Raw genomic sequence first — 21,538 nt, forward strand, 5'->3', positions numbered from 1 at the left:
ATTTGTTTTCTTATTTTTTTGCTGTGCTCAAAAGTCAATATGTTGTCTTTGCAGACGAAAGCCTTTGTCTAGATATGTCGTATCTTGTGTTCATGTAGTGTTTGCTCATTCCGTCCTATTGAGGCTACTGTCCAAGATTATAACAATAAGCCATATATGCTAGGCAGGGCATAGCACTGGTGGCCATTTTGTGGTGCCACCGATAGAAAACCCATTCATAGAGATTTACGGAAATATTTATATTAATGACTTTAAGTCTGGAACTATGCCATCTAGGCTCCTGGTGAATCATGACCATAAAACAATTTATTCAGTGTCAACATACTCTGTGATACTCTGTGCCCTTTCTTTTTGAACGTTTGAGAACTACTGATTTTAGAAGGCATGTGTAGAATCGGCCTCAAGATTTAAACGCAGCCTTTCTGTCTTTGAGTCTGTGTCAGGCTGTCCACAAATTCATGTTCCCCTGGTCTGGTCTGGAGGCTGTTGAAGTGGCTCCACTATCCATTCCACACCTCCCAGTTACCTCTTGAATAAAACCTGACATGGCAGAGCCAGTGACTTATCGAGGGTTTCTTTTTAGCCAGGATGTTTTGTTTTTAAATCATACGGTGTATATGACTGTACATGTTGTCTTTAGGAATCATTCACGTCCCAAGAGTTCAGAAATGATGTCGTCATCAGAACCCAGCCTTATTGATACAGTAAGGCAACTTAAACTCTTTCACACTTTCGTATATATACAGCTATTCCGCTGATCTGCTATTTTTGAAAAAAATCATGAAAATCCTTTATTCTTTCACAGCAAACATTTTTAACTCATATCTTTGCATCTCAGATCTGTAGGGGTCGCCGGAACGCCATGTTTTCAATCTTGCTCCTTGACAGGAGCAAGTCCACCGATATAGAAACATATATAGGGTTTTGCCAGGATTTAAAAGACATTTTGTAGAATCTGGCCTCAGTCCTATACATGGGTTATAACTTTCAGGCGACTGCCGGTACTCCAAAAGAGGAGCCCGTTTCCAGTCCTTCAGAAGACTCTGGAGTCAACGTGACGGAGGTGATTGACATCCCGGCGAAGCCAACCACATCTCCGTCCTTTATCAATGACATCATAAGCTCCACCCCTGAGCTGGCGCAGTTCCACGTCCTTGTGGATGCCAGGTATGTTAAGCCCAACACATACAGGCGTTAATGCCGCGCGGCAACGTCTGGAAAATAGAACGGTGGCGTATCGGAGCGGCAGGCGAGGCGTGAACGCGCGTCGGACGCCGCCGGTGTGCGATATAGGTTCGTTGGAAATAACGGAGGGCGGCTGTTTTGACGCGCGGCGTTCGCAGACGGTGTGTGAGACCCTTTATCTATTCTGTACACATCCTGAATTATCTGTGGCCAAATTTGACTGAGGGATACTGCCATTGGATATTTTTTTTCATTTTCGTTTTTTCATGTCATATGAAAAAAGCAGGGAATTATAGCTTCAAATTGACATATTGGTTGTTCAGTTTGACCAACCAGTTTTGGAGATATGACTTGCAGAAAACAACGAGTTGAGAAAACAGGCTTGAAAGGTTCACTTCGGTGGTGGTGTCTAACGTTACACCTAGCTACATGTTTAAGCATTTATTTCATATTTACATGTCGATTTCAGCTCTGACACTTATTTCAGACATGCTCTAGTATGTGAAGCGCCTGCCTGTGCTATTAATTCATTTTGAAAAAGTTTTTCTCCTCCGGTGAAAAGCATGGAGGTTGTGCGGTCAAATGCTTTAGATGAAATTCACGCTTGTTGTTTTGACTTGTAGGTCTTTGCGTTCCATGTTTTCATTGACGTTATGCATCCGACATCACATATCCCCCGATCGTCAAAACGCGTTGTTTCGAAGCCTGCGGGATCTGCTACTTGTGATGCTTTTGTGCGACGTCGTATAGCATGCCGGCAATCTTCGACAGAAACGGCAAAAAGTTAAAATATGGATCTAAGAGGTTTTTCGACCGTATTGCTTTTTACCTCCTTATAGAGCGAGCATCCCATTCGACACCAAAGAAGTGTCGTCCCAGGACGAGAGCGGCATGGAGGACGAGATGAGAGAGGCCGTGGCCGCCGTGGAGGGAGAGGAGGAGGAGGAGGAGGAGGAGGAGGAGGAGGAGAGAGGCGAGGAGACAACCAAACACAAGGTGGAAGAGGAGGAGAGAGGCGAGGAGACAACCAAAGACGAGGAGAGAGGAGAGAAGACGGACAAACACAACAAGGAGAAGCAGCAGCAGAAGGACGTCGACGAGGACGACAACGACAACGAGAGCATGGAGTGGGAGCTGAGGAACACGGACTCTCTGTTCTCTGAGCTGTCGGAGCTCAGCCGGGACTACGTGGAGAGCGTGGACCACGGGGCCAGTGTCCGAGGTAATTCACGAGTGGTGGAAGAAGTACACAATTGTTTTACTTTTACTTAAGTAAAAGTATACCAATACTGCAATGTTTGAACTACTTCGTTACAGGTAAAAGTACGGAATTGAAAATGTACTTGTAGTAAAAGTACAAAAAGTATCGGCATTAAAATGTACTTAAAGTACTAAAAGTTAAAGTATTAATGTTGCAGAATGTCACATTTCACAAATTCAAAATGTGTAGAAAATCTATTGAAAATAGCCGATCTACAAGCTCTTTTTGTGAGCTTGTAGATCGGCTATTTTCAAATGGCCGAAATGTATAGGGTGGAAGTGGTTAATTTAAAGTATGTTTTCTAAAATCGCCAAAGTAACTAGTAACTAAAGTTTTCAAATAATTGTAGTGAAGTAAAAGTACACATTTTGTCTCAGTATTGGAAATTGGAAATACTCAAGTAAAGTACAATTACCTCAAAATCGTACTTAAGTACATTACTTAAGTAAAAGTACTTACCGGTAGTTATTTAATTATATCTAATTATCGGAATCGGATCGTCAGCAAAAAGATAACCTGATTGGAACATCCCTAATTAATAAATGACAAAATGCTGTGGTACCGGAATAAATCACCATTAATTACACCACAGGTGTGCAAATTTGACTAAGTGACTAACCATCAAACAAACATTAAATCTTCTCTTCCTCTTTATTTTTTAGAGGTTCACATAGATAGGGCCGACAGGCTAATAAAACTCAATCAAAATAAAACAAAATGCAATAAAAGCGCATATTTGTGATGGGATGGATATGGAAATTGTTTTATTAAACTTTATTTTTAGTTTATTTACACAGTCCAGGAAGAACTGTAACAGTTTCCCTATACTATACACAGCGATATATTGTTTAGTTTCCACTTAATTCATATCACAGCACGGCAAGCAGCACTGCTTGATCCCATGGAAATAATAATAATAATAATTATTATTATAACATTTTGGTTAATGTTTTTTAATGTTTAATGTTTTTTTTTTAATATATTTTTAAATTTCTCTCAGTTATTACGTAACCATGCAATAAGGATAGGCATCAATAAGCTACTAGCTTCCGCCTATACCTTTTCGATCATGTCAAATGAGTTCAATACATGATTCTTCTTGTAATGTTCCAATGGCATTCATTCACCCAATGCCTACCCTTAACCCTGAATTAGTATATGAGACGTTTAGCAAAGAGGTGAAGGAGGCCTTATCCCTCGTGTAGCAGTGGGTGTGTGTTGGGCTAAGCTGGAATTCCAAATATTACGGTAAGAGGGTTAAAAGCCCTAGTTTGAGGGCTACTTACTCTGTTGGTCCACTTTTTGGTCCATTAGCGCCAGGTTTACCGCTGCTGTGTCAAGTCAACTTATACTCATTCAGACCGTTGTGATTCTTCTCCGACCGCAGTTGGTTTTTTAATGCTTAATGCAATGCGTGTTGGGCTTGTGTAGAGCACACCGGGAACTTCAGACGGCCATGAACTTGAGACGGTTTTGTCTTCTTCGTAAACCGCTGGTCTGAACTAAATGGGCTTCTATAGTTGCTCTGCCAAAAAAATGGAATGGCCCTCCTAAAGGCCTCACCGTGGATTGTTTGCTTCGTCCTCACGGAAGACACAGTCTTGGGCACCAACCCTATTACTGCTCACCCGGGTGCCGTTTACATCTGGGCTGTCACCACGTCTCTCCGGTGGTCACCAGACTATTCCCGGGGTTGTCGCATAGTTTATTCCTATATATGAGTCACTATACATAGAATAACTAAGAACGAAATAACTAAGAACGAAATAACATCGCGTGGATGCACCTCAACCCGTCTTTCGAGTATTATCATAACAAAGGGGATACACTTCTTCGAACAGTTTTGCAACAGTCGGAGCTGCAGTGTAATCTTTTAGTTCCCAGATCACGACTGAAGGTTGTTGAGTACAAAGTTCAGACTCTCTTCTGCTAGTAGTATATCCAGGCAGTATATTCCTGTCATCCTGTCAACTATAAAGCAACTATATAAATGTTCCATAAAACTCTTACTACTTCCTATTCCACACCAGAGGTTCTGTCTGAGGTCGGGCACGGGCTGTTTTTCCCCAAGGCCAAACACATAATACATATTTAACAAGCATGGATTAAAGTTCTCGGCCGTCACGACCACTCGGTGGCGCGCTATGAGCTTGTAGATCTGCTATTTTTCAATAGCTAAAGCATAACATAATGCTAACACCAATAGTGGTTCCCGGCCCAAAATGGGTTAAGATGAATGAGTAAAGTGGTCAAACTAGCAATATAATACATGTTTCAGAAGCATAATTCGCTGCTGTCGGGAGGAAACCTCATAACTACAAAATGTTCATTTTTCAGGAAATTAAAAATATATTTTTTTCAGGAAATAAAGACCCTTACATATTTAAAATAAAGCAATACAGCCTCATCAAAGTTGGTGTTGTAACTTTATATATTGTCAATTACTTCCATAAGAGGGGTGGAGTTCTCTTATACAAATCTCTTATTTGGAAACAAAGCACTATAGTCACAAAAGCACGTGGTTCAGTCATGAGATTATTATTTTTGCTTTATTCCATGAGTAATACATATTTTTTTTTGCAGCCAACCATTTAACCAAATAACTTAAAGTGCATAACATTTGAGATTTTTTTTTTGTGTGTCTCTTTGTTTGTTCAGGCAGCGCGGACCAGTTTGAGGAGATTCTTTCACAGTACGAGGAACTAAAACATACCCAGTGAGTTTCATGTTCACCTGCTGTGACTTGCCTGTCGTAACTATCTGATCACGCACGCTCTGATTTGACCCATTCTGACCTGAGATCAGATTCATACGAGGTTTCCACTGGACACACACTGGTCTGATTGACCCATTCTGACCTGAGATCAGATTCTAAAAATGTCAGTCGTTCTTTCGATTTTTCAAAAATAGCAGACCTACAAGCTCGTCGGTGGCGCGCTATGAGCTTGTAGATCTGCTATTTTTCAACAGCTAAAGCATGACATGATGCCAACACCAAAATGGGTTCCCGTTCAGAATGGGTTAACCCTCCGGTTGACCAGTGTGATTTTTGGCTGCACATTTTGATTTTAGTTTCAGCCATATAGTCTCTTCAGTAGTTTTCATTTAGTTTCAGTCACATTTTAGTCACCTGGAATGTTTTAGCGTTAGTCTAGTTTTAGTCGACTAAATATCATAAGATTTTAGTCTACTAAATCTACAGTTTATTTAGTCGACTAAAATGTATTTTGGCGGGCCTTGATGCCATCGTAATCTTGTAGATCTGCTGTTTTCAGCATGCAACCAAGTGTAAAATGACTTCTACTGAATAAGAGATTCAGTAGTCCCTAGTCCACTAGTTCCTTCCTAACAATTTAGTCTAGTTTTTATTTGTTGACGAAAATGTCAGTATATTTAGTTCTAGTCACCATAGCTTAGTTTCCATTTAGTAAACAAAAATGTGTAGTGCAAAAGATTAATCTCATTCTCTCAAATGCGTAAGAAATGAACGCTTCATATTGTCCCATTATCTTCCTTTTCTCTCTGTCTCCCTCTGTCTGTCTGCCTGATGCTCTCTCTCTCTCTCTCTCTCTCTCTCTCTCTCTCTCTCTCTCTCTTTCTCTGTTTCCATCCTGCTCTCTATCCATCTCTGTCCATCTCTCTCCATCTCTTCTTTGTCTGTATGTCTGTCTGTCTCTCTCTCTGTCTCTGTCTCTCTCTCTCTGTCTCTCCAGTGAGCTGGTGGACGCGGCCCGTAAGGCGCTGATCTCGCGGGTTGAGGAGCTGACCAGTGAGCGCTCGGCTCTCCAGATGGAGGCGACCTCTCTCCAGGAGACGGGCTGCAGACTGGAGGGCAGAGCTAAGGAGCTGGAGGAGGAGGCCAAGAGGTCAAAGAGGATTCCACTTCTATAGTACTAAACGAAGTCCGGACGTTATATACTCGCTCGTCCCCTGGTTTTTGCGGAAGTCATTTCTCTACAGAGAATAAACATTGGGTCATCTTAAAATTGTAATGAAGAAATTAAAAACAATCTGCACACCAATTTAATACTCCCAAAATATCTTTTACTGAATGGTAACGTTTTGGGCCACAGCCCTTCAAGGAATGAGTAGACAATACGTATGTGTGTGTATATATAGCGTGACGTACCACACCTGTGGCCCATCAACCATCAGTCCCAATCACTGTCACCGATCAGTTGACGTTGACACAAGTGATATGTACAAGTCTCAAAGTAGTATATCCATTGCATAAGATATAAACGCCCATATACAATATACAATACATTCATATTTGTCCCAAACATTTACAGACATTGTAACCATAAAGAGAGAACTCTTACTGCTACCTAAGAGGCGCCTCTTGTCTACTCTAAATGCAAGTAAAAAAAGTAGGGACTCGTCTCATATAAGCATTGAGGTCTCTGCGATGCTGTTGGGGGAGGTGTCTCTGTATCGTTTTACAATACTCAGTCACTCATATTTGATACGGTCTGTTTCTAGCGATTCTTCGTATGAAACTGCCAAGATAATTTTTGGAACACAATTCTTGTTTAACGCGATTTTAAAAACAAAAAAGTATGCAGGAATTCATAATAAATAAATAAAATGCAAACCGGGTAACATGTGAAATGACGTCGGACTTCAGTGCTATAGATTAGCTTATTAAATCTTGTGTGTACTCTTTTTCAATCGTATAGCTTTTCTGTACGAGTGTGTAATTTCACCTTATAAATGTGTTTTTTTCTTTTTTTACAGACATCGGAAAGAACTGGAAGCTTGTCAGTCTGAAGACCCTGACGTAAGAAACCTTTAACCTCTATATGGTTGAACGGAGTCCCCTCAGGGATCCAGGCTAGTGTCCTTTCAGTTTTTCGGTTATTGTGGGGATCAGCGACAATACAGATGCTGGTGTTTAACCAATTAAAACCGGGAAAAGCATCTGTCATTTTAGATTTTAGCATTTACATAGCATCATACGTTTTTCAGAAGATTCTTAGCGTTTTGCACAGTCGTTTTAGAACAGTGATTCTCTTTTTTTTCCCTCAAAATCTTCTCTTCTGGGGCTCCCTGGCACAAATCATATTTAGAAGGGAGGGTGGGGGATGGTTCCTTGGCCAAATATGTACACATATAAACCGTTTAACCCTCTAAGACCCAGCGTTGCTTTATAGCAACAAGTTATATTTTAATTAATTACTTAATTATTACTATTTTTTTCTGTTCTTTTTTCACCTAAAAAATGTCATCAGTGATGTTCATTGCAATGCCATTGGTCATGATATTTGCATATAAATACCCCCCCACAGAGGCTGAAATTCAGACAAATTAAAAGTTTCTGGACTCTGACCTTTTAACCCTAATAAAAGTAAGTAAAATAATTGTAATATATGTTTTTTTGTGATCATTAGAATGTCTAGAACACGTTTTATTCATTATTGTGAAAGATATCCCCCAAATATAAATTATTAATTTATTATATAATTATTATAAATTTTTCATCAAACTTTTTTATTTATTTTTTTATTTAACATCTTTTTTAGTCTTAGTCCTAGTAGTACAAAGTAGTAGTAAGGTTGAAATCATTTTTTTGCAAGTAGAAATTAATGCGGGTCTTAGAGGGTTAAGAACTACTGATTCAGAAGGCATTAGAATCGGTCTCGAGTATTATGATGTTACAACTGTGTTGGTTGGTGATTGTCATATTGCAGTGTTGTAACTGTATAAGAGTTCTATGTCTGTTAGGTGTTAACCAAACAGTATTTAATTTCCTTCCCCAAAGTGAAAGTGTTTGCTGAAATCAAGGCAGACTTCCCTTTTTAGCAGTCAAAAGCATTGTCTGGTAAAAAAGAAATCTCTTTCAGGAGTATACTGGAGTACTTCCCAACACGATAATTTGTCTCTGCTGCGTAACGCCGTAGAAATAATTGTCTCCAGCTGCGATAAAGACTGTAATTACGTAGGACAAGAGAGGGTGTGCAGGTAGCAGACGGGGACAGCGTATCGACCACGTAGTCCACAACAACTTCCCCATAACCCATTCTGACCTGAGATCAGATTCACACGAGGTTTCCACTGGACACACACTGGTCTGATTAACCCATTCTGACCTGAGATCAGATTCATACGAGGTTTCCACTGGACACACACTGGTCTGATTAACCCATTCTGACCTGAGATCAGATTCTAAAAATGTCAGTTGTTCGATTTTTCCAAAAATAGCAGACCTACAAGCTCATAGCGCGCCACTCGGTGGCGCACTATGAGCTTGTAGATCTGCTATTTTTCAATAGCTAAAGCATAACATGATGCTAACACCAGAATGGGATAATCACTGTTGGCACGTCCTTCCTCTTCTCTGCACCCAGATCCCAGTTACCTTCTACTGTCCTATTATCTAAATGAAACTCTAAATCCCCCAAAATGACACAAATGGCAATTCTCTTTCCGGTCAGGTGATGCCAGGCTAATAGAAATTGGGAGACCTTATTATCCACTGCTATTACAGTTGTGCCCTGAGAGAGCACCCACAGACACATCCTGTGTCTCCTTCGATGTGCTCGATGTGCCGATTCTACTTAATGTCTTCTATATCCTAACCGTTTTCTTTAAAAAGTGATGTCGCTATATCAGTGCTGCAGAGGCCCTCGGGGTGCGGGAGTCCTCAGCCAAATGCCTTAACCCATTTTGAGTTGACCTGAGATGAAAATCTAAAAATGTTCTTCTACATCCTGACAGTTTTCTGAAAAAGCCGTGTTTCTATGTCAGTGGTTCTTCGATTTTTCATCATTCACAATCATTACCTCCACTCGCCACTTTAACCATTTACAATGTAGGCATTTAGCAGACGCTCTTAGTCCAGAGCGATTTGAACAAAAAGCATGGCAACATACATAAAAAGCAGCTTTCATCATACGTAAGCTAAGAACGTAACAGTGGAATATCTATATAATGGAACTATGCATGTATACTTTATAGTGCTATGTCTACATAGAAATGCTATAAGTTATAAGCATAAGATGCTATCCAAGTCTACATATACAAATTCGGCAATTTATGCGTTGGCTTTTCAAAAATAGCAGATATACAAGCTCCGGTCTGTTCAAAAACTGTCATTGACATGAAATGTGTTTCAGAACCACTGGTCCATAATGTTTCCCTGTACTCCCTCAGACCTCCCTGCCCACCTCCATGCGTCGGTTCTCTCGCTCTGAGATGGCCCGCGTGGTGATGGAGAAGAACCAGTACAAGGAGCGCTTGTTTGAGCTGCAGGAGGCCGTCAGACGGAGCCAGACCCTCAGGTGTGTATGTGTCCCTCCCTTACCGTGCTGAACCCCACCCCCCAGGGCTGCCCGGTGTATATATAGGCCACAAATTATGATAAACTACAGAATGTAAGCTTTCATTTGATGTATTGTTCATTGAAATTGGGAAAATATTTGAAAAGGATATGACCCTTTGAAACTTGTTGAACCAGAAAACCCAACGTAGAGAAAATTACCCTGAAAAGATTTCAAAGATTTTAGCACCTAGTCTGAGCCCCAGGAATGGGTGTGACAATAGGTAGTTATTGTCTATCAATATAGAAGTATTAATACTGCAATATAGAAATATAGGACTGAAGTTGTTTTGTTTTTTTTAAACACTCGCTCCTCTGCTTAGGATACGCGACTGGTGACTGAAAGGAGCATCATAAGTTATGTTATAAGTTGTTATTGTCGCACATAAATCCTTAGTAATTGTGTACACCTGTGCAGGTAGTGAGATTAGATATGGTAAACATTATGCATTATCCCTTTACCATCTATCTGTCTCTCCTGGAGCACTTACTCTTGTGCATGAGCTCAACATTATATGTACATTTCAGTCACATTCAGGCCTCCTGTGAGCTGACGTTTTGAAGAAAGTTACCTTGAGTAGGATGTTTGTGCGCAGAGACTGTAGTTGACTGTACTTGCGAGGGTTCACTTTAACTTCATTGAAACCTACACAGTTTGATATTTTTGATGAACCACGTAAGATGAGGATAATGATAGAAGTTTCTACGGTATTCTGAGTGTTATTTACTTTTTCTTTTTAAAGGTCCACAAAAGAAGAGCGGTTTATTGAAGAGAAGAGGACAACCGTTTGGAGAAAGTGAGTGGTTTGCAGTTCTCCTTGACCACTTAAACTAAAACTAAACTAAACTAATGTCGGTTGAATGTATAGTCCCGCTGGGCTCTGTTATCTGTTGTCTTCACATTTGGAACACTAGATGACATGTATTCAGTCTCACTAATACTCGTCCAACAGTTGAATCATCAATTGTAATACAATAATTTAATTTGAATTCAATTATTGAAATTGAATTGTGTTGTTCTTGTTGCTTGCTGAGAAACGGCGAACGAGAAATGCTCAGACATTCTCGACTCTATATGTGGCCTCATACACATGCGGGATTACTAGAGCAGGGCATTAGCACACCATGCTAAAGAAATAGCCGTTTCTAATGAGCCCTGTGCTTGGTTTGAGCCACATGACGTGAGGGCGGTCTAATTAGGAATGTTTAACCCATTCTGAACGGCAACCCATTTTGGTGTCGGCATCATGTTATGCTTTAGCTATTGAAAATTAGCAGATCTACAAACTCATAGCGCGCCACCGAGTGGCGCGCTACGAGCTTGTAGGTCTGCTATTTTTGAAAAATCGACTGACATTTTTAGAATCTGATCTCAGGTCAGAATGGGTTATAATCAGACCAGTGTGTGTGTGTCCAGTGGAAACCTCGTAGGAATCTGATCTCAGGTCAGAATGGGTTAAGGGTAAATCTACCCCATAGACATTAATGGGTGGACAGTTTATGATGATCATGTGGTTCAGACGAGACCGTTTTATGTTGAGATCCACATCACGTGATTTGAGACACAAACGTGCCTTTTGTTCTCAGGTTTAACCGTCTGTTCGGCATGTCCAAGGAGCCCTTGATCCCGCCCCCTAGTGGCATGTCGACGCCTCCACCGTCGCTGAGCCACTCGTCCCCGCTGGGGTCTCCACGGCTGCGGGCCGTCAGTCAGACGACCCAAGCGGAGTAAGCCAGTGTTTCTATAACTCAAATCTCACGTTTTGTTTCCTCCCCCTGACCTGTAATGTAACAGTATTGTTTTTTTCTAAACCGATTATTGGTTTTTGGGTGTGATTGTGAATGATTGAATCCCACGAAATTGCTGTACATTTTTTTTTTTTTTTAAACATATGTTTATTCATTTTCTTTATATTACAGAAGTATTTTCAACAATTGACATATATTTCCCCCCCCCCACATCCCTCTGGCAGCACAAATACAAACAAAATCTTAAAACGAAATGAATTGACAATAATAAATACAAAACAAAAATAAATAAATAATGACAAAATTGCTGTACAATTTAACCCATTAAGACCTGTGGCCGATACTGTAAGAATGCCTTCTAAATCAGTAGTTCTCAAGCCAAGGACCCCCAAAATGATATGTAATTGCCCCCCCCCACCCCCGCTCTGAAAATGTTTTACTTTTGAGCCCCCCCCCCCCCCCCCCCCCGCAGAAGAGAAGATGTTTGTGTTACAAAATTCTAACTTATTCTACATTAAAAAAATCAAAAATAGCAGATGTACAAGTTCACAGCATGGCACGAATTGACGTGCTGTGAGCTTGAAGATCTACTATTTTTTAGACTGTTCAAAGTCCTAAACTTAAAGAGTGTTAAATATAGTTATAGTATAGTATATAGTTTAAAAATCTAAAATGACACAGACGCTTTCCCCGGTCTTAATGGGTGAAGTTTCGTATTACTTTGTGTCTAATAATAATAATAATAATAAGCTGTCTGTCTGTCTATAGGTGCGGCTCTCCTGCTGCTCTCTCCCCTCGCTTCAGGAGGAAGGAGATCTACAGGGAGATCCGGAGCCACGTGTGGGGAACCCTGGGCAAACGGCAGATCCACGGCTGGAGCATGCCTCTGTCACACACACAGGTATACTGCAGAGCTCTGGCGCAAACGGGCAGATCCACGGCTGGAGCATGCCTCTGTCACACACACACAGGTATACTGCAGAGCTCTGGGGGAAACGGGCAGATCCACGGCTGGAGCATGCCTCTGTCACACACACAGGTATACTGCAGAGCTCTGGGGCAAACGGCAGATCCACGGCTGGAGCATGCCTCTGTCACACACACAGGTATACTGCAGAGCTCTGGGGCAAACGGCAGATCCACGGCTGGAGCATGCCTCTGTCACACACACAGGTATACTGCAGAGCTCTGGGGGAAACAGGCAGATCCACGGCTGGAGCCTGCCGCTGTCACACACACACACACACACACACACACACACACACACACACACACACACACACACACACACACACACACACACACACACACACACACAGGTACTGAAGAACAGTGGTTCCCCTAGGGGTCCTTGAGGGAGTTCCAGGGGGGTCCCCAGCTAAATGATATTTTGGAACCAAATGGACCCTTGTTGGGGTCTGTAACTCTTGAGAGTGTACGAATGGAACCAAACTGACCCATTTGTACACTCTCAGAGTTAAATTAACATTGGTTGTTGAGTGGTGCAACCACTCCAAGGAACAGAAATGTTCCTATGTCCTAACCTATGTCCCTGTGTCCCGATGTTTAGAGTACCAATAGGGGGTGCTGTTGCACCACTCGCTTCAGACTGGTCTGATTTTTACAATATAAAGTGGAGGTCCCAGAGATGGAAATGCCATTAAATGGGGGGGGGGGGCCTCCCATCTGACCTCTTAACACGGCAGCTGAAAGAGGGTCATATGTGTGGGCCACCAATACTTTAGACTTGAGCTTTTCAGTGGGCCCTGATGAGGAAAAGATTGAGCATCACTGATGCTATTATATATTGTACCTTCTTGGTTCTCATGTTAACCCATTCTGACCTGAGACCAGATTCTAACGCACAGAAGAATGGTGGTTCTTTAACGCATTTTGACCTGAGATCAGATTCTAAAAATGTCTGTTCTTCGATAAAAATAAAAAAAAGCAGACCTACAAGCGCGCCACTCGCTATGACCTTGTAGGTCTGCTATTGTAAACTGTGTTCTATCTGTGATTTCACCGTGCTTTGTGTTTAGTTAGTCTCTGTTGTGCTTCCAGGAGTCCTCTGAGCCTGTACCTGAGCCCAAAGACGTACCCGCTCTGATGCAGCTGAGACTGTTGGACCAGAGAGACTCTACCGCCAAGGTGCGTTCACGCGACAATACGTCACACTCGCCAAGCGATATGTGACGTATTAGCGATATAGATATATGCTTCTTTATCACCCCGCTTGGCGAGTGTGACGTATTGTGACGGAGCGGTTGCGCAAAGACCCGCCCGGCAGCACTGTTTAATGCAATTTATTTGTGCGAATATTTTCGCACTTTAATTACTGATGACATCATTTTATTATTATTACCTGATCATCTTCTTCAATACACTAGTTTGAAACACCATACCGTCACATGCATACATCTGTCGCGCAAATTATCAAAACATTAGAAAGTAGGCTAGCCGGCGTTGTATCAGATTGTGAAAATATAATAATAATAATAAATAATTAATAATAATAAATAATACAATGATTGAAAGAAATAACTAGTGTATTGTCTGCGCGTGCTGCTTGCTTATTTTATGGATATTACATGCAGTTGACTTTTACAACTTTGTCATGAGATATTCAACAAAAAATACTTTTTAGACGATATATGTGATAAAGAATAGCATTAGGAGAAATGTGCAGGAAGCAGATGGGATAGCACACTAGCAACAGGAAGCTCGGGGAAGTTCACAGTAACTCTAGCGTCAATTTGCACAAAGTTGTCTTTTTGGATATGCTTAAATGTGTAATCCCGTATGGTAGAGTGTGTTAATGCAATATCATGATGATGATGATATAACTGTAACTGCGGTTGGTTAGAGGTGGTGCAACTGCTCTTCTGTTGAGAAATGTCCATCCTGTGGTCAGGTGGGACCACTGGTGGTCGATGAGTGGCATTGCACGATGGTCAAAGCGCGTGTGTATGTGTATCCTCTACCGCTCAAACAGGCTTTCCGTTGTATCGTAGCTCCACAGTAGAATTCATGGCGCTGCCGTGGGAAACCTGTGTCCTGTGGTTATAGGACATAGAAGATAAGGATGGCCGTTTTTAACAAGCTACTTCCTGTAAACATGCATTTCAATCGGACAGTTGAGAGCAACGGGTTGCTGGCAGTGTGTTCTCTCCTTATCCCCTTTACAGTTCAGCACTTTACATGATACTGGGCAATAGTTTTTTTTACCTTCAACAGTAAGAATTTTTACTAACAGTTGAGCAAAACCACAAACGGATATAAAGTCACTGGTTAGTTAAAGGAGAATTCCATACTAAATGGCTTTCTTACCTTTATTTGTAGTTGTTATGTCAGCACCAAAGAGGTCCAGGTGTTATTTTGTGCAAAAGCGCATTATTGGCTATTTCCCTTACCATAAGCCCTCAATGAATTGCATTGAATGGGGGCTATGGGCTGTTGTGCTAATTTGCTTATTTCCATCGCTCAGAAATAATAAAAATTATATATACTCTCTTCATAATGTAAATAGTATCCCAAGCAGCACACTTTACTACTTATTTTGATGGAAATAAGCGAATTAGCACAAAAACCCAACCCCCATTGAGGGCTTTATAGGGGAAATGGCCAATAATGCGCTTTTGCACAAAATAACACCTGGACCTCTTTGGTGGGGACGTAACAACTACAAATAATGGTAAGAAAGCCTTCTGGAATTCTCCTTTAAGCGCTAAAATCATAATCATCCATCATGTATCCAAACCATACATGGGCAACTGGCGGCCCCGGGGGCCACATGCGGCCACCACGTTCACTTAATGAGGCCCTCAGGTTACTATCAGAATACTGATAATACTGTATTATTGATTTCAGCTGTTACAATTCCAAACATGCTTCAATTACTTCAGTCTAGTTAGCTTAATGAGTAGTATTAAAAGGTTATTTTACTTCCTTTTTGACGTCCGTTGGATGTATTTGGACTTGGTTCATAAAGTTAACATACCGGTAACTATAATTAAAGGCATTTGAAAGGCATTTGAAATTGAATAAAAATTTTCTGTATTTCAATTCAAAAGTAGAAAAAAATAATTCAGGGTTTTAATTAAAATATAGCAAAAAATATGACAGTAATATGCAATGTGGCCCCTCTGGAGGGAGTGTGGAAATATGGTGGCCCTCTCCATCATCAAAGTTGCCCAGCCCTGATCCAAACACTGTAGGAATAGTTTAAGTACTATAACTTTATCTAGAACCAAAAAAAAACGTGGATCCAAAAAAAGTACCTGCTAAACGGTGTCGGCGGAAATGCTGCCAGGCGCCAGGAATGTGAATCCTATCGGTTCCTTGACCGTTGAGCTAATACAGAAAGGTTATATATTGTGTTTTTGAGCTTCATGCATTAGCACTATTTACATTCAAAACAGTGCTATCGAAGCTGCCTCCTAATGTCCCCCGTCCGTCTCTCGTCTTGCAGCTGAGCTGTGCCGTGGCGGTCACACCCGATATCTCCGGAGAGGCCACGGTAAGGTGATCGTTACCCCGCTGACTGGAAGGAGTGCTTCTATCTAGCCAGTGTCTCTTGAATAGTCATCATTTGGTTTTAGTCACCTGGAATGTCTTAGTGTTTTAGTCTAGTTTTAGTTTTTCATACCAGTGTTGCAGACGCTATTTCTCCTGCCTTTTGTCCAGCACCTGGGCTAGAGTGGAGGTGCATGCTCTATTTCCTTTGGTAGTCTAGTTTTAGTGTCGTAAGATTTCAGTCGACTAAACCTACAGCAAATGCAGTCGACTAAAATTGTGCCTTTGACGACGTTTTTTACACTTTACACTGAAAATAGCTGATCTACAAGCTCACAAGCGTCGATGATGCGTTGTGAGATTGTAGTTTTAGTCATCGTAGCTTAGGTTTTTTTTGTTTCCATTTAGTTTTTGTCAGTGAAAGAAGGTAGTCGACGAACATTCTTTGTCTTCGTTTTAGTCGACCAAATCAACACAGTAAATGGTACTGTATAAACACCACCTTCAGTGGCATCCTCTTCCAGCCATAACGATGGTGTTCATTTTGTCCACAAATACTGCGACCAAAGATGTTCGTCGACTACCTTTTTTCACTGACGAGGACTGCATGAAAACTACGACTACCGGTGAAATATATTGGCAATTTTTGTCATCAACTAAAAGCTAGTTTAAAATGTCAGTGGACAAAACGGATCCAGTAGAACTAAAAGAAAAGTAATTTTAGGTTTTGGTTGCGTTCAGAAAATAGCTGATTGTGAGCTTGTGGATTGCTGTAGCAGTAGCACCATCAAGGCCCGCCAAAAATACATTAAAACTCTATCAAACTTCATTAACACTGGCTGCTGTGGCGACTCGTTGGATTTCATGTCGGCCAAACATCTCTTGTCTTCTCTCTCTTCCTCCGTCAAGTGTTCTGTGTGGGTGGTGTCTGGCCCCGCCTCCAGCAGTGACATCACGGTGATTGACCCGGCGCGGCCCAATACGGTGCTGGATCAGTTCGGGCTCCCGCCCACCTCGCCGGCCCTGTGCATGTGCGCCGTACCGCCTACGGGTCAGTCAGTAGTACTACAACAAACAAACAAACGCCAAATAATAATAATAACCCTCTGTTGTTATTATGAGGATGGTTAAACATGAGCTCTGTACCTCTACTGTACATTTATTGACCTGGAATGCCATCTAGATCAGGGGTTCTCAACCCGTGGGTCGCGACCCCTCGGTGGGTCGCCAAATTATTTTGGGGGGGTCCCCAAATTATAAAAAAAAAAAAAAACATTGTTTTTTTTTTTGCAACTGAATAGCTGGAAAATGGAAATAAAGCGTTTAGAATAGTATGTGGTGAATAGATAAACTTTCCTTAAAGATTATATCTTGTTTCAGTATTCATTTATGATATATTTTCTCTATTTTTAAGGTTCAGTTTGTATTGGTGGTGGGGGAGGGGGGCGGGGCGGGGGTCGCGAGACATGGCCTAAGCATTTCCGGGGGTCTCTCCAGCCAAAAATGAATAGTGGACCTTTGACATGAAAAAGCGTTGAAAAACCACTGATCTACAATGAACATGACTGTGTGGCTGCCTGTAACTCTTGTGCTTTGGTCTTGGTCAGGTGACACCTCTGGAACAGTGTGGATTGGAACTCAGGAAGGAAGGTAGTGTAACTGCTGAATAAGCGACGCAAACAACACTTTCTTCATTTCCTTCCTTCTCTTCCTTGTTTTTCTTTCTTTCTCGAAAGCATGGGTCTTCAACCGGAGGGGGGGAGGGGGGTCCGTGACCCCTAGAGGGTCCTCGGGAGTTTACCAAATCTGCTGCCGAATCTTTGTGTGATGGCATATTCAACCACTTGAACCCTAGCGTCACTATTACGAGGATAACTTTAGATAGAAATAACAGTTCTACGAACTCGCAGCGACTGAACAGCTATTTTGGGCAAAGAGCTTCGGTTCAGAGGGGAAAAAGAGCAGACTAAGTTCAGTGTGAAAGGTTGAATGTACTAAGTATTGGCCGGTTTAGGGGATTAAATGTCTGAAAACACACATGAATCCAACACTGACAACATCTATGAAATCTCTGAAAAATCTTTAACACAATTTTATACAATGTGTAGTGGGGGGGGGGGGGGGGTCCCTGCTTCATCTCTGTCTCAGCTAGGGGGTCCTTGGTCTGAAATACGTTGAAGACCCCTGCACTAAAACATTCTTTCTTCTGTGCGTACGTACATACGTGCATTGAGTTGGTGTAGTTGAGATTTCGTTACATGTGTGAGTTTCTTCTGAGACAATTCCTTATAATAAGTTGAACATTTCTCTCTCTTTCTCTCAGCGTGTCGGTCCACTCCGCCTCGACAGGCAGGAGGCGCTGTTTGCAGTCTGCGTCTTTCTCTGAGGGAGTCCACTCGCTCACGTGAGTTGTTCAGTGTATGGGGGGGGGGGGGGGGGGGGGTATTGCATTTGAAAATAACTGATCTACAAGCTCTCAACGCCTCGCATTGCAAACCGTTGCAGGCTTGTGCATCTGATATTTTCCACAATATTTATCTGTGGAAGACAAAATTGAATGGCCCCCGACTCTTACATTCCATGTGCGGTTCAAATATGATTATTTTGGGACGTGACAACCGGAAAATGTAGAACCAGTGACATGTAGTAACTTGTCCTGCATGCTTTCCAGAATAATGACCCCCTTTTGTTGTGCCACAAAGTTCCAAAGTTGTTCCAAGTGTCAACTGTCAAACTGCCTCCCCCTGGCCAGCCGGGGCGCCTGATGGAGGGGAAAGGAACTGGTTGGAATAACGTGTTCCTTCTGCACGCGCTACGTCCAACCAGGGAAACTCCCCCCTGTCAGGCGTAAAGGAGCAACTTGGACACTCGGGCATGAAGGAAGCATGAGTTCAAGTCCGTTGCTCTCCCCTTGTCCCCCATATATGGGGACTAGGTTGGTGGAGGGTGTGTAGAGCCCAGGATCACATTAGAATGATGATTGACACAGGGGTGAAAAAGGGGTTACAAAATCGTGGGATAAAAAATATATATTAAAGTGTCAACTGTCAACACACCATAACTCGCCCCCCCCCCGGATACTTAATTAAAATAACAATACATGTTTCCATACAGTGCTGTGCCATACAGTGCAACTCTATATCAAGGAAATCTATATTGTATTCAACACTGTGAAATGATTACAGAAAGCTACTGCAATGCCATTGTGGTTTAGTTGTAAATATTCTGTATTATATTATTTGTATTCAGCATTCATTTTGTGTGACGTTGTCGTGTGATCAAGCAGCGCATTTATTTGCGAGAGGTTTCCGCCCGACAACAATGATATACAATGTGGTTGGTTGGTTGATTGATTGGTTGATTGATTGGTTGATTAATTAATTCTATTGTAGTATACTGTAGCGATATAAACAACGGAGGTATCCTTTTTAGTGAGAGAAATGGAAAAACGTGCCGACAAATGTAATTGTTGGCATAATTAGATATTTTCTCTTGACTCTTCTTCAATCATACAAGTATCTCAATCTCTTCCAGGTACTCCCAGGGTCAGGTCATAGCCGGCTTAGGTGACGGGACGCTGGCCTTCTTCTCTCACACTGCAGGTACGTTTGTTTCGTTGTCCCCTCATCTTTACGTGTCCAGAAGAGTTCATTCTGTTCCACCATGATGTACCCCACCCTAACCCATTCTGGTGTTAGCATTATGTTATGCTTTAGCTATTGAAAAATAGCAGATCTACAAGCTCGTAGCGCGCCACCGAGTGGCGCGCTACGAGCTTGTAGGTCTGCTATTTTTTTGAAAAATCGAAGAACCACTGACACAGAAACATAGCTTTTTCAGAAAACTGTCAGGACGTAGAAGACATGTTTTAGAATCTCAGGTCAAAATGGGATGAGCAGATATATAATAGTATCCCCAAAATATGCTACTGGTTGCCTGACAGCTCAGCGTTACTCGCGTGTTGAAGCTGTCGGTCACAACAACTGATTTCAGTCATTTGGATTCCATAGAAGCCGAAGCTGCATGGCAGCGAAAATGGCCCTAATCGGCAAGTTCTCAATGCGTCGTAGAGCTTGTAGAGCGGCTATTTCCCGTTATTATCTTAAAGGACAACTTTAGTTTTTTTCAACCAAGGTTCATGTTTTAGGTTGTTATTAGAGAAACTAAAAGATGAGTGTTATTTTCTTTTTCATTTGCTGCTTTCTTTCGTTTTAGGGATTTTAGCTGTTTTTGACAGGGGGCGGGGGCATTCGAGCATGGGGCTAAATATTTTATAGCTATTTATTTTTTAATTATTTACTATAGTCCTAATAAACCCCCACAAAACATCACGAGATCTACTGAATGTGTCAAACTGACATTGAGCCTATGACACAGTGTGGCTTCCCCCCCCCAGTAGGCTACCTTCACATTCAATAGATCCTGTGATTTATTTGTGGCCAGATGTAATTTCCTGGGGTTTATTAGGACTATAGTAAATAAAAAATAAATAAATCTCCATAATATTTTGTAACAAAATACATATTTAGCACCATGCTCGAATGCCCCCACCCCCCTGTACAAAACAGCTAAAATCCCTAAAACGAAAGTGAAATGAAAAAAAATCTTTTACTTTCTCTAATAACGTCCTAAAACATGAACCTTGGTTGAAAAAAACTAAAGTTGTCCTTTAAGGTTGGAACATTTGGCGTGGTCAAAACTAGCAACATATGTTCAGAAGCATCTTCCATAATAAAATCCATTTTTTTTGGATACTTCATACAAAAATGTAATGGTTAATTAAAGCCTCAGTCTGTGATTTCTTCACCTGGTTGACAGGCAGTATGTATGTAGAACAGCAGGAATGATATTACTGAAACATATTATTGTCTTAATATTTTTGTTAAATAGCAACTTTCACACTGCTTCAAACATGCCAAGGACTCGGCCCCCTACAACGTTTTATTTCAGTCGTGCGATTTTGATTTGCCTTAATCCACGGTTACTGTATGATTGACAGCTCAGTCTTGATTGATTGATTGACAGGTGGATGGGACCTACAGTCGCACAAGGTGATGCCTCTCGGGACCACCCCCCTGCAGCCCATTCGCTGTTGCCTGGCGAAAGCCGGCCGCCTGTGGGTGGGCTACTGGAACCGAGTCCACGTGGTCGACATAGAGAGCCAGAAAGTGGAGGTGAGAAACTGGATTTAGTGTTTATACTTTGTTAGGATGTGGCTCTGCAGGAGGCTATAGGGCTTTCACTTCTAGTGGTTTTTTACTAGTTGACTAGTCGACTAGTTGTTTAACTAGGGATGTCAATTCAAATACACAGTGCGGGCCAAAATATAATAAATTGGTACAACTTAGTCGAGGGCCGGACTGTGTTTCAACACACAGGCCATTTTTGGGGAGAGGGGGTATAGCTGAAAGTTGACCACAAGTGATATACTTTCACTGCTGATCAATAGTGAAGAGAAGACATGCTTGCGCTTGCGGGCCCTCGATACGTGACAATGCACAGCACTCGCAGTG

At 41.7% G+C, this 21,538-nt stretch overlaps 1 protein-coding gene across 1 annotated transcript in view; it reads left to right on the forward strand.

The window, feature by feature from the left end:
* LOC308318386 (C-Jun-amino-terminal kinase-interacting protein 4) overlaps nucleotides 1-21,538 on the forward strand; it is a 40,010-nt gene that overhangs the window by 10,566 nt on the left and 7,906 nt on the right. The window contains exons 7-23 of the mRNA XM_080767919.1: nucleotides 641-704; nucleotides 992-1,167; nucleotides 2,025-2,407; nucleotides 5,105-5,162; nucleotides 6,160-6,312; nucleotides 7,184-7,226; nucleotides 9,599-9,726; nucleotides 10,508-10,561; nucleotides 11,352-11,492; nucleotides 12,282-12,414; nucleotides 13,575-13,661; nucleotides 15,982-16,029; nucleotides 16,935-17,076; nucleotides 17,633-17,675; nucleotides 18,349-18,429; nucleotides 19,560-19,627; nucleotides 21,051-21,199. Of these exons, the coding sequence (XP_080624045.1) occupies nucleotides 641-704; nucleotides 992-1,167; nucleotides 2,025-2,407; nucleotides 5,105-5,162; nucleotides 6,160-6,312; nucleotides 7,184-7,226; nucleotides 9,599-9,726; nucleotides 10,508-10,561; nucleotides 11,352-11,492; nucleotides 12,282-12,414; nucleotides 13,575-13,661; nucleotides 15,982-16,029; nucleotides 16,935-17,076; nucleotides 17,633-17,675; nucleotides 18,349-18,429; nucleotides 19,560-19,627; nucleotides 21,051-21,199 (1,951 nt within the window). The remainder of the gene's footprint in view (nucleotides 1-640; nucleotides 705-991; nucleotides 1,168-2,024; nucleotides 2,408-5,104; nucleotides 5,163-6,159; nucleotides 6,313-7,183; nucleotides 7,227-9,598; nucleotides 9,727-10,507; nucleotides 10,562-11,351; nucleotides 11,493-12,281; nucleotides 12,415-13,574; nucleotides 13,662-15,981; nucleotides 16,030-16,934; nucleotides 17,077-17,632; nucleotides 17,676-18,348; nucleotides 18,430-19,559; nucleotides 19,628-21,050; nucleotides 21,200-21,538) is intronic.

Source organism: Protomyctophum bolini (genome assembly GCF_963924005.1).
Source record: "Protomyctophum bolini genome assembly, chromosome: 7".
Taxonomy (NCBI): Eukaryota; Metazoa; Chordata; class Actinopteri; order Myctophiformes; family Myctophidae; genus Protomyctophum; species Protomyctophum bolini.